The 12,148-nt window shown below is 44.2% G+C and overlaps 1 protein-coding gene across 2 annotated transcripts; it reads left to right on the forward strand.

The window, feature by feature from the left end:
- Window positions 1-270: 270 nt before the first annotated feature.
- Window positions 271-12,084, forward strand: LOC115200229 (acyl-CoA dehydrogenase family member 11). 2 transcript variants are annotated; one of them, XM_029763106.1, is made up of 15 exons: window positions 271-356; window positions 1,075-1,366; window positions 1,474-1,697; window positions 3,854-3,953; window positions 4,127-4,244; window positions 4,362-4,504; window positions 4,695-4,844; window positions 4,926-5,020; window positions 5,099-5,198; window positions 5,338-5,478; window positions 5,697-5,789; window positions 6,904-7,011; window positions 11,085-11,253; window positions 11,494-11,560; window positions 11,818-12,084. In XM_029763106.1, the coding sequence occupies exons 2-15, from the start codon at window positions 1,103-1,105 to the stop codon at window positions 11,930-11,932; spliced, it is 1,887 nt and encodes a 628-aa protein (XP_029618966.1). In that variant the 5' UTR covers window positions 271-356; window positions 1,075-1,102; the 3' UTR covers window positions 11,933-12,084. The 2 variants fall into 2 exon arrangements, with proteins under 2 accessions (XP_029618966.1, XP_029618965.1); XM_029763105.1 differs by having other exon boundaries at window positions 286-391.
- The last annotated feature ends 64 nt before the right edge of the window (window positions 12,085-12,148 follow it).

Raw genomic sequence — 12,148 nt, forward strand, 5'->3', positions numbered from 1 at the left:
TCCAATCTCAGGGTGGACACTGACCACAAGGCCACTGAGTTGGTCACACAACCTTCCAATCTCAGGGTGGACACTGACCACAAGGCCACTGAGTTGGTCACATGCATGCATGGTTATTGGTTTTTGGTTATTCTTTGTATTTCACTGAATATGATGTTTTTCAGCTGAGAGTTCTAGATCTTTACTATAGGGTTGTCATTTATTTCATTGTAGAAGCTATGTGTATCTTCTGAAAAGCAGCTGTCTAGTCTGATGTTCCAGACTTTTATTTTGAAGGTTGATAGACTTATAACGAGACCAGAGGTTGCTCCATTATTTTGAAGAAAAGTAGGAGGGGATTCGTTGAAGTCTGAACGGTGTGTAAAAACAAAATTTCAGAAGGGATTGTTAAGTAAGGCATATTTATTCATTTTCCTTCAAGCTTTCCTAACCACATATTTTGTAAACGTTTGACAACCATTGGTAGACTACCGTGCAGCATAGATTGCTCCGTTGCTACAGTGTCTGAACTTTGACACACTTTTGAGTCACAAGCTGATCACACGTTGGCATTGCATAATGTTTTTTAGCGTTTTTTTAATTCGAATTACTAAACTAAATGTTGAAATAATGTTTGACCACACATGACATGAGGTGTTGACTGTTAATTTCATTCATTCGTTTTTGTAGACTATTATTAAAGCTGCAGTCCATAATATTTCCTACCGCAAATGCGTGTGATTTCTTATTAAAGGCCCACTGATATTTACAGATATTTATGATCATTTAAATGAATTGTTTATATATGATCATTTAAATGCATTTTTTAAATATATATATATATATATATGTATGTGTGTGTGTGTATATATATATATATATATATATATATATATATATATATATATATATATATATATATATATTTAAAAAATCTATTGATTCTTGGTGAATATCACTTATAATGTCTAGCTAGCTTTATAGAAGTGACGGCTGGTGTTTGTTATTTTTCAAATCAAGGAGTAGGCCTTTAATGTAACTAAAGAAATGCAGCTGCTGTTTTGAAGAAATCAGTTTACTTTGTATCATATTCAGGCCAGTGGCGTGACGGCTGAGCTCCTGGATGATGGCTGTGAACCGACAGGTCGCTAGACACAGTTACCGGGTGTGTACCGGATTGTATCGGCCGCTGTCACGCAGCAGTTCTGTGAGCACGGTTCAGAAGGTCCTGGTTCGGCCTCCCCAAGATGTCCCCGGAGCAGAGGGGCAGGCAGAGTTCTCCCGGGCCGGGATTGGAGGGTTCTTCCAGGAGAGGCCAATGCTGAAGAACCCTTTCCTGGAGGACGCTCTGCTACAGGGATACCTGAGGAGACACCTGCCCAGTGAGGTGTGTGTGTACTGTGTATGCCATAATGTTTCAGAATGGATTGAAACTATGACGATGATGTTTTATCTGTTAGTCACTGACGATGATGATGGTATGTGTGTTCCCAGGCAGTGTATTCCGACCTGCATGTGTTTGGGGAGCGATTGGTGCGTGAGGTGGATGGGTGGGGTCGGGAGTGTGAGGTCACACCCCCTCGGTTGGTGACCTATGACCCCTGGGGTTGCCGTGTTGACCGCATTGTCACTTCCCCTGCCTGGCAACGCATGAAGGACCTATCAGCACAGGAGGGGCTGGTTGCCATTGGATACGAGAGGAGCTACGGGGAGTGGAGGTGGTAGACACACACCTGAACCATACACACTGAATCCTTACCTAAACCCTAATACATATACACTCACCTGACAAACACACACTGAATCCTTACCTAAACCCTAATACATATACACTCACCTGACAAACACACACTGAATCCTTACCTAAACCCTAATACATATACACTCACCTGACAAACACACACTGAATCCTTACCTAAACCCTAATACATATACACTAACCTGACAAACACACAATGAATCCTTACCTAAACCCTAATACATATACACTCACCAGACGAACACACACTGAATCCTTACCTAAACCCTAATACATATACACTCACCTGACAAACACACACTGAATCCTTACCTAAACCCTAATACATATACACTCACCTGACAAACACGCAGCGAACATAAAAACATCACAAGTGACAGTAATCTCAGAAACAACTCATTGGCATTTTGTGACTTGCCATTATTCAAATTTCATACACCGATAGTATGTGTCAGCTAAGGTTAAATATAAACTCAGCAAAAAAAGAAACGTCCTCTCACTGTCAACTGCGTTTATTTTCAGCAAACTTAACATGTGTAAATATTTCTATGAACATAACAAGATTCAACAACAGACATAAACTGAACAAGTTCCACAGACATGTAACTAACAGAAATGGAATAATGTGTCCCTGAACAAAGGGGGGGTGAAAATCAAAAGTAACAGTCAGTATCTGATGCACTATTGTAAAGTGGTTGTTCTACTGGATATTATAAGTGAATGCACCAATTTGTAAGTCGCTCTGGATAAGAGCGTCTGCTAAATGACTTAAATGTAAATGTAAATGGTGTGGCCACCAGCTGCATTAAGTACTGCAGTGCATCTCCTCCTCATGGACTGCACCAGATTTGCCAGTTCTTGCTGTGAGATGTTACCCCGCTCTTCCACCGAGGCACCTGCAAGTTCCCAGACATTTCTGGGGGGAATGGCCCTAGCCCTCACCCTCCGATCCAACAGGTCCCAGACATGCTCAATGGGATTGAGATCCGGGCTTTTCACTGGCCATGGCAGAACACTGACATTCCTGTCTTGCAGGAAATCACACACAGAACGAGCAGTATGGCTGGTGGCATTGTCATGCTGGAGGGTCATGTCTGGATGAGCCTGCAAGAAGGGTACCACATGAGGGATGAGGATGTCTTTCCTGTAATGCACAGCGTTGAGATTGCCTGCAATAACAACAAGCTCAGTCCGATGATGCTGTGACACACCGCCCCAGACCATGATAGACCCTCCACGTCCAAATCGATCCCGCTCCAGAGTACAGGCCTCGGTGTAACGCTCATTCCTTCGATGATAAACGCAAATCCGACCATCACCCCTGGTGAGACAAAACCGCGACTCGTCAGTGAAGAGCACTTTTTGCCAGTCCTGTCTGGTCCAGCAATGGTGGGTTTGTACCCATAGGCGATGTTGTTGCCGGTAATGTCTGGTGAGGACCTGCCTTACAACAGGCCTACAAGCCCTCAGTCCAGCCTCTCTCAGCCTATTGCGGACAGTCTGAGCACTGATGGAGGGATTGTGCGTTGCTGGTGTAACTCGGGCAGTTGTTGTTGCCATCCTGTACCTGTCCCGCAGGTGTGATGTTCGGATGTACCGATCCTGTGCAGGTGTTGTTACACGTGGTCTGCCACTGCGAGGACGGTCAGCTGTCCGTCCTGTCTCCATGTAGCGCTGTGTTAGGCGTCTCACAGTACGGACATTGCAATTTATTGCCCTGGCCACATCTGCAGTCCTCATGCCTCCTTGCAGCATGCCTAAGGCACGTTCACGCAGATGAGCAGGGACCCTGGACACCTTTCTTTGGTGTTTTTCAGAGTCAGTAGAAAGGCCTCTTTAGTGTCCTAAGTTTTCATAACTGTGACCTTAATTGCCTACCATCTGTAAGCTGTTAGTGTCTTAACAACCGTTCCCCAGGTGCATGTTCATTAATTGTTTATGGTTCATTGAGCATGGGAAGCATGGGAAACAGTGTTTTAAACCCTATACAATGAAGATATGTGAAGTTATTTGGATTTTTACGAATTATCTTTGAAAGACAGGGTCCTGAAAAAGGGACGTTTCTTTTTTTGCTGAGTTTAGTACTAATATAAAGTGTGTGTGTGTGTGTTCCAGTCGTGTGTACCAGATGTGTAAGCTGTATCTGTACTCTCCCTCCTCTGGTCTCTACACCTGTCCTCTGGCTATGACTGATGGAGCTGCCAAGGTTATACAGGTGTGTGTATGTTTGTTTGTGTGTGTCTGTCTGTCTGTCTGAATTAACTTTAATGGTTATCACTGCTCATGTTGGAATTGATGATTTGTTGATTTGTGTTACCCACACAAACACAAAACCACTACAACTTGTGATATTCTGATTCATAAACTTGTCTGTGTGTGCATGCCTAGTCTCTAGGTGTGTCATGGCCAGTAGCGGACGCCTTCAGCCGCCTGACCTCTCGTGACCCTGAGCACTTCTGGACGTCTGGACAGTGGATGACTGAACGCAGGGGCGGATCTGATGTAGGTCAGTGTGTCTGTATTCTCTCTGGTTGGTTACATACACTGTATTAGATGATGATAGGTTCCATGCCTACTGATGATAATGTTATTTGTGTGTGTGTGTGTGTGTGTGTGTGTCTAGGCAATGGCACAGAGACCGTAGCGTTGCCTCAGAGTGATGGTACATATAGACTGTCAGGTTTCAAGTGGTTCACCTCGGCTACAGATGCAGACATGACTCTCACACTGGCCAGAGTCACAGACGTAGACGGACAGACCACATCGGTACCACTTAATGTTCATCAGCCCTCATTTTTTCAATTCTTTACTCCTTACTCTTCTGCTCATACTAACACCAGATCCCTGACCCCTCACCTTACTTGACCTCCTCACTCCTGATTCTCTGACCCCCCCCCCCCCCCCCCACGTCTGTCTTCCTCTTCCTAACTGGTGTGTGTGTGTGTGTCTGTCTCAGGGCAGTAGAGGTCTGTCTATGTTCTATGCTGCAGTGCGTGATGAGCAGGGGATGGTTCAGGGCATCGAGGTCCAAAGACTGAAGGACAAACTGGGAACCAGACAGATGCCCACTGCCGAGCTGCTGCTGGACGGCCTGCCTGCTCACAGGGTCAGATTCTCTCTCTCTCTCTCTCTCTCTCTTTCTCTCTCTCACACTCACAGACACTAACATTCCTCCCTTCTTTCTCAGCTGTCAGAAGAGGGGAGAGGTGTGGCGTGTATAGCCAACATGCTGACTGTGTCTCGTATCCATAACAGCGTGTCTGCTGTGGCTGGTATGAGGAGGTAGGACATCTATTCACTACTACCCACTGCCGTAATGATGGCCAAGGGTGTGTATTGATGGTGTGTGGGTGTGTGCAGGGTACTCCAGCTGGCTCGTGACTACGCCACACGTCGCTCTGCCTTTGGAAAGCTCCTAAGAGACCACCCCCTTCACATGCAGACCCTCGCTAGGATGGAGGTCAGCTGAAAATAAAGTTGTAAAATAGAATACCCTACTATAACCCCTAAACCTACCACTTGTCTTCAGCTTGTCTTCACACACCTCAGCTCTCTTTTTCTCTTCTTCCCTCCCTCCCCTCAATACCTTCCCCCTATAGGTGGAGACTCGAGGAGCGTTCCTGCTGGTGATGGAGGTCTGTCGTCTGATTGGCCGAGAGGAGACAGGCCACGCCTCCCAGCTGGAGACTCACCTCCTTCGCCTGCTCACACCTGTGGCTAAACTCTACACTGGCAAACAGGTACGCACAGACATACACACTCTGTTTTTGTCGACAAACAGGTAGCCAATTACATTACACCAGAAAACAGTACATAGACATTGGTTAATACTGGCAGATGGCAGTGAAAAACTGGTGTGTGTATTTAATCATTTTTGTTGTTGTATAAAGGCATTAGAGATGTGTGTGAGGTGATGCAGGATGTGTGTGTGTGTGTGTGCCATCCCTGTGTGTCTCAGGCGATTGCTGTGATTTCCGAGGGGCTGGAGAGTTTCGGGGGGCAGGGCTACATCGAGGACACGGGACTACCTGCAATGCTCAGGGATGCTCAGGTAGGTAGTCACATGATGTACACAAACTTACTTTGTGTTATGTAATGGAGTAAAGTTATGTTGCTGTTAATGGATGAAGTAGTTTGTTACTTTCAGTCTGTTACTTAACAACAACAATTGAGTGGCAATACTTGTAGTGCAAAAGTACCCAGGTCCAGACTACTGCATTTGGGGCCCTGACCTCCAGGGTGCAAATTTTCTGCAATTCAACACATTTTGCCATGGGTCAGAGAGAAAAACGATATTGTTTCATAGCTCATCTCATGCCATTGTTCACCTTGTGCCATGAGGCTGAGAGAAAATTGTGCAAAATGTAGGAGCCACAGAAAATATATTTTTTTTTTATTGAGATATAAACTGTATTGGGATTATATGAATTCAATCTACTTTTGAAGCACATGTTGTGCCCGATAAACTAATATTTAACACTATAAAGACATTAGTTAAGCTAAGATGTTGATACGAATACCTGTCCTTGAAATTAAAAAGTCATTTGTGGAATATTAGGTTTCTACATTGTGTAAAAGCACTGTTTTCCTAATGATATGGAGTACATAGAAAATTGTACACTGTCTCTTTAAAAAAGTCAGGTTTGTGATGATGACATGCAAGAGATTTGTCATTCATTCATTGCTATGATCATTGATCTCCTGAAGAAGCTATCTCCTTTCTTTCTGTGCCCCAAAATGTTTGGATATACTGGTCATGTTACCAGGTTGTTAGCTAGCTAACCCTTTGAGATAACCTGACTCAACAAAGTGCAAACAAATGGTTAACCACGCGCAAGTAGTTTTTGAACTGCCCACAACATGGTTTATGAATGTAAAATGCGGTCCTGGCAATTCAGGTAATATGGGTCAGATCTTTTGACCTGGTTGGGCTACAAGCAAGCCGTTTTCACTGTAGTAATGGTGCAACCAAGACGCTATCAAATCTGCACACTTTTTTTCTCTAGGGCACTCGTTAACAACGGTACAGCGTAGCCTTAAAATTAAAATCTTTTTCCTAGTCACACAGTGCTCATTTTAGAGCCCTGCCCAGGTCACATGCCCTTCGCTCCTATTCGGTAAAGCAGACCTGACAGTACCTCTTCTCTCTCACTCTCTATTTCTAGGTGTTGAGTATCTGGGAGGGGACCACTAATGTTCTGTCTCTGGATGTTCTGCGCTGCGTCTCTCGGAGCTCAGGCCTCGTACTGCAGGCCTACTTCACACACACTCAGGTCAGGGTCCCTTAACCCTCTACTGACTAAGCCTTGTCTAGGTTGGGGGGGGGGGGGGGGGGGGGGGTTCAACTAAGCTATATGGAATTGTTTTAAGAAGGTCATACCAAGGATCATTTAGCTATTTGATTTTGAATTTTAAAGCCTATTGAAGTATAAAAAAATTATAATTATTATATGATGAACATTTTTATTTGGCCTTACTGCTATTAGCCCATACAAAAGCATTGAATAACAGATTCACTACATGGAACAACAGATATCAAAAGGAAGTTTGTTCTGAAGTGTCTGTCCTATATGTGAGAGATATAAGAAAGGTCAGGAAACATGTATTTAACCCCTTATTTTTGGCACTAAACAGTCTCCATATATACTTCCATTCATTTTTCCAACTGGTACCGGGGATCTTCAGGCCTGTAGGCATCCTAGAGCAGAACCACCAACATGTTAGTGTGTAGCCCAAACTGTTGGGACGTAACAGACCATTTTGTGAGATTTTTGGGATGTCTCATGTTCTGACAAACACAGCTCTAGCTCTGTCACCTTTCACCTTTCACGAGGAAGTACGACATCGGTGGAAGTGGTGGATTGAGATGCATCCAATGCAAAACCAAATATCTCTAGCTTAACCTGACAGTTTTTTTATTATTCTGATTACACTGAACAGAAATATAAACACAGCATGTGAAGTGTTGGTCCCCTGTTTCATGAGCTGAAATAAAAGATCTGAGAAATGTTCCATAGTCACACAAAGCTTATTTCTCTCAAATGTTGTTTACATCCCTGTTAGTGAGAATTTCTCCTTTGCCAAGATAATCCATCCACCTGACAGGTGTGACATATCAAGAAGCTGGTTAAACAGCATTATCATTACACAGGTGCACTTTGTGCTGGGGACAATAAAAGGCCACTCTAAAATGTACAGTTTTGTCACACAACACAATGCCACAGATGCCTCAAGTTTTGAGGGAGCGTGCAATTGGCATGCTGACTGCAGGAATGTCCACCAGAGCTCTTGCCAGAGAATTGAATGTTCATAAGAATTCTCTACCATAAGCTTCCTCCAACGTTTTTTCCAAGAATTTGGCCTCACAACCGCAGACCACGTGTAACCACGCCAGCCCAGGACCTCCACATCGGGCTTCTTCACTTGCGGGATCGTCTGAGACAGCCACTCAGACAGCTGATGAAACTGTGAGTTTGCACAACTAAAGAATTTCTGCACAAACTGTCAGAAACCGTCTGAGGGAAGCTCATCTGCGTGTACGTCGTCCTCACCAGGGTCTTGACCTCACTGCAGTTCGGCGTCATAACCGACTTCAGTGGGCAAATGCTCACCTTCGATGGCCACTGGCACGCTGGAGAAATGTGCTCTTCACGGATTAATCATGGTTTCAACTGTACAGGGCAGATGGCTGACGGCGTGTATGACATTGTGAGGGCAAGCGTTTGCTGATGTCAACATTGTGAACAGAGTGCCCCATGTTGGGATTATGGTATGGGCAGGCATAAACTACGGACAACGAACACAATTGCATTTTATTGATGATAATTTGAATGCATAGCGATACCGTGACGAGATCCTGAGGCCCATTGTTGTGCCATTCATCCACTACCATCACCTCATGTTTCAGCATGATAATGCACAGCCCCATGTCACAATTCCTGGAAGCTGTAAATGTCCCAGTTATTCCATGGCCTGTATAATCTCCAGACATGTTACCCATTGAGTATGTTTGGGATGCTCTGGATCGACGTGTATGACAGCATTTTCCAGCATTTTTCCCTATTTTCTACATTGTAGAGTAATAGTGAAGACATCAAAACTATGAAATAACACATATGGAATCATGTAGTAACCAAAAAAGTGTTAAACCAGTGGTTCTTAACCTTGTTGGATGTACTGACCCCCACCAGTTTCATATGCGCATTCACCGAACCCTTCTTAATTGGAAAAATGGCTCTCTTCACCTTGAATTCAGCGAGCGTTGTGTTCTTGTATTGTCCATCTCCATGCAGCTTAAGGAAGTGTTCTCTTAGTTTTGCCGGTGCTAGACTAGAATTGCTCAACTTGGCATTGCAAATCATGCAGTTAGGACGCTGACTCTCATCACAATCCGTTATACATGTACATATTGTACATATTCGTCCGACCACTTTCTTTTTTTGCTCGACATAGTTAGTATCACGACAGTCACAATTCGACTACTGAGCGCGCCAAATTCCCTGCAGCACAGATAGGCCAAGCGATGTTGCGTGATCACCTGCAGCCAATGATGGCCAAGCGGGGCGTGTCATCACGAATCATATGAGTCGGGTGTGTGTCTTGACCTCCGCCGAACCCCTGAGACTGACTTACCGAACCCCTGGGGTTCGATCGAACCCAGGTTAAGAACCACTGGGTTAAACAAATCAAAATATATTTTATTTTTGAGTTTCATCAAATAGCCACCCTTTTCCTTGATGACAGCTTTGCACACTCTTGGCATTCTCTCAACTAGCTTCACCTGGAATGCTTTTCTAACCATCTTGTAGGATTTCCCACATATGCTGAGCACTTGTTGGCTGTTTTTCCTTCACTCTGCGGTCCAACTCATCCCAAACCATCTCAATTGGGTTGAGGTCGGGTGATTGTGGAGGACAGGTCATCTGATGCAGCACACCATCACTCTCCTTCTTGATCAAATAGCCCTAACACAGGCTGGAGGTTTGTTGGGTCATTGTCAGGTTGAAAAACAAATGATAGTCCCATTAAGCACAAACCAGATGGGATGGCGTATCGCTGCAGAATGCTGTGATAGCCACGCTGGTTAATTGTGCATTGAATTCTAAATAAATCACTGACAGTGTCACCATCAAAGCACCCCCACACCACCTCCTCCATGCTTCATGGTGGGAACCACACATGCGGAGATCATCCGTTCACCTACTCTGCGTCTCACAAAGACACAGCAGTTGGAACCAAAAATCTCAAATTTGGACTCATCAGACCAAAGGACAGATTTCAACTGGTCTAATGTCCATTGCTCGTGTTTCTTGGCCCAAGAAAGTATTTTCTTATTACTGGTGTCCTTTAGAAGTGTTTTATTTGAAGCAATTTGACCATGAAGGCCCGATTCACGCAGTCTCCTCTGAACAGTTGATGTTGATGTGTCTAATATGTGAACTCTGAAGCATTTATTTGGGCTGCAATTTCTGAGGTTGGTAACTCTAATGAACTTATCCTCTGCAGCAGAGGTAACTCTGGGTCTTCCTTTCCTGTGGCGGTCCTCATGAGAGCCAGTTTCATCATAGCGCTTGATGGTTTTTGCGACTGCACTAGAAGAAACTTTCAAAGTTCTTGAAATTTTCCCGATTGACTGACCTTCATGTCTTAAAGTAATGATGGACTGTCGTTTTTCTTTGCTTATTTGAGCTGTTCATGCCATAATATGGACTTGGTCTTTTACCAAATTGGGCAATCTTCTGTATACCACCCCTACCTTGTCACAACACAACTGATTGGCTCAAATGCATTAAGAAGGAAAGAAATTCCACAAATTAACTTTTAACAAGGCACTCCTGTTAATTGCAGGCATTGCAGGTGACTACCTCATGAAGCTGGTTGAGAAAATGCCAAGAGTGTGCAAAGCTGTCATCAAGGCAAAGGGTGGCTACTTTGAATAATCACAAATATAAAATATATTTTGATTTGTTTAACACTTTTTTGGTTACTACATGATTCCATATGTGTTATTTCATAGTTTTGATGTCTTCACTATTATTCTATGTAGGAAATACTAAAAATAAAGAGAAACTTTTGAATGAGTAGGTGTATCCAAACTTTTGACTGGTACTGTATATATTTTTACTGAGCTTAGTTTTTGTTGATAGACTTAGACAGTTAAGATTTACATTTGGGATATTTAGTTAGTTTCCTTTATCTAGCATCATACTCCTTGCACCAACATTGAATGGCAGGCATGAAAGACTGTTACTATTAAAAAAAGAAAAAAACCCTACAACCTCTGATTGCTATACAAATTCAGACTTTCTCCCTCTATCTGCGTCTCTCCCTCCCACTCATTTCCCAGTCCCTGCTAGCAGCAGCCTCCCTCCCCTCCCTGTCTGTGGCTGTGAGATCAGTAGACAGCGCTCTCTCTGGTCTGAGAGAGTTCCTGCAGGCCGCTGCTCTCAAACCACCTGGCTTTATGGAGCTGGCAGCACGAGACCTGGCATACAGTTTGGCACGCATTTATATGGGTACTACACACTTTTTATTTGATATTTTTTACTCTACATCATTGAGAAGGGCCCGTAAGCAAGCATTTCACGGTAAAGTTTACACCTGTTGTTTTTGGCGCATGTGCCAAATACAATTCGATTTGACTGAGCATTGGTATAACAGGAGTAACACTTACTGTATAGCCCGTCACCTTTCTCAGTTAACCATTGCCAGAGTTGGCTTGCCCTGAGGATGTTGTGTGTGTGTGTGTGTTTCAGGGGCTCTGCTCATTGACCACGCCTCATGGGAGGGAGCCTCTCAATCTGATGCCTATGCTGCTCTGCGGTAAACACGCATCCGTCCCCACAACTAGTCCATAGTCCAGGGCTCTCCAACCCTGTTCCTGGAAAGCTACCCTCTAGGATTTCACTCCAGCTAATTATTAGAATCGGGTGAGCTAGATTAGGATTGGAGTGAAAAACCTACAGGATGGTAGTTCTCCAGGAACAGGGTTGGAGAGCCCTGCCCTAGTCCTTACTACTTGTAGGCTAATAGTTCTAACAGTAAATGTGTGTATCTGTGACTGTGTGTGTGTGTTACAGGTGGTGTGAGCAGGACTTGTGTGCAGTGGTAAGTAAGGCGGCCATAGGATCCTACAACATGAAGACTCCGCCCCTGGATGCTGCGCTGGTCTATGAAGAGTCAACCAGAGACTGAGGGGGTGTGGGGTTGGCTGGGGGCAGGCGATATTCATGTTCTCAAGGCGATGTAGTCTATGTAAGAAAGGGTACTTCGTGATTAACCTATTATGTATGACTGCATGCTATTTCCTGACCTGTGTTAAAATAAAGATTTTCTGATGGAGAGCACTCACTCACCACCCAGACTGATTTCTGTTTGATCTGAGACTGCAGCTGTCAGTGGGTCGCACAC

The sequence above is a fragment of the Salmo trutta genome, chromosome 9 (genome assembly GCF_901001165.1).
Source record: "Salmo trutta chromosome 9, fSalTru1.1, whole genome shotgun sequence".
NCBI lineage: Eukaryota > Metazoa > Chordata > Actinopteri > Salmoniformes > Salmonidae > Salmo > Salmo trutta.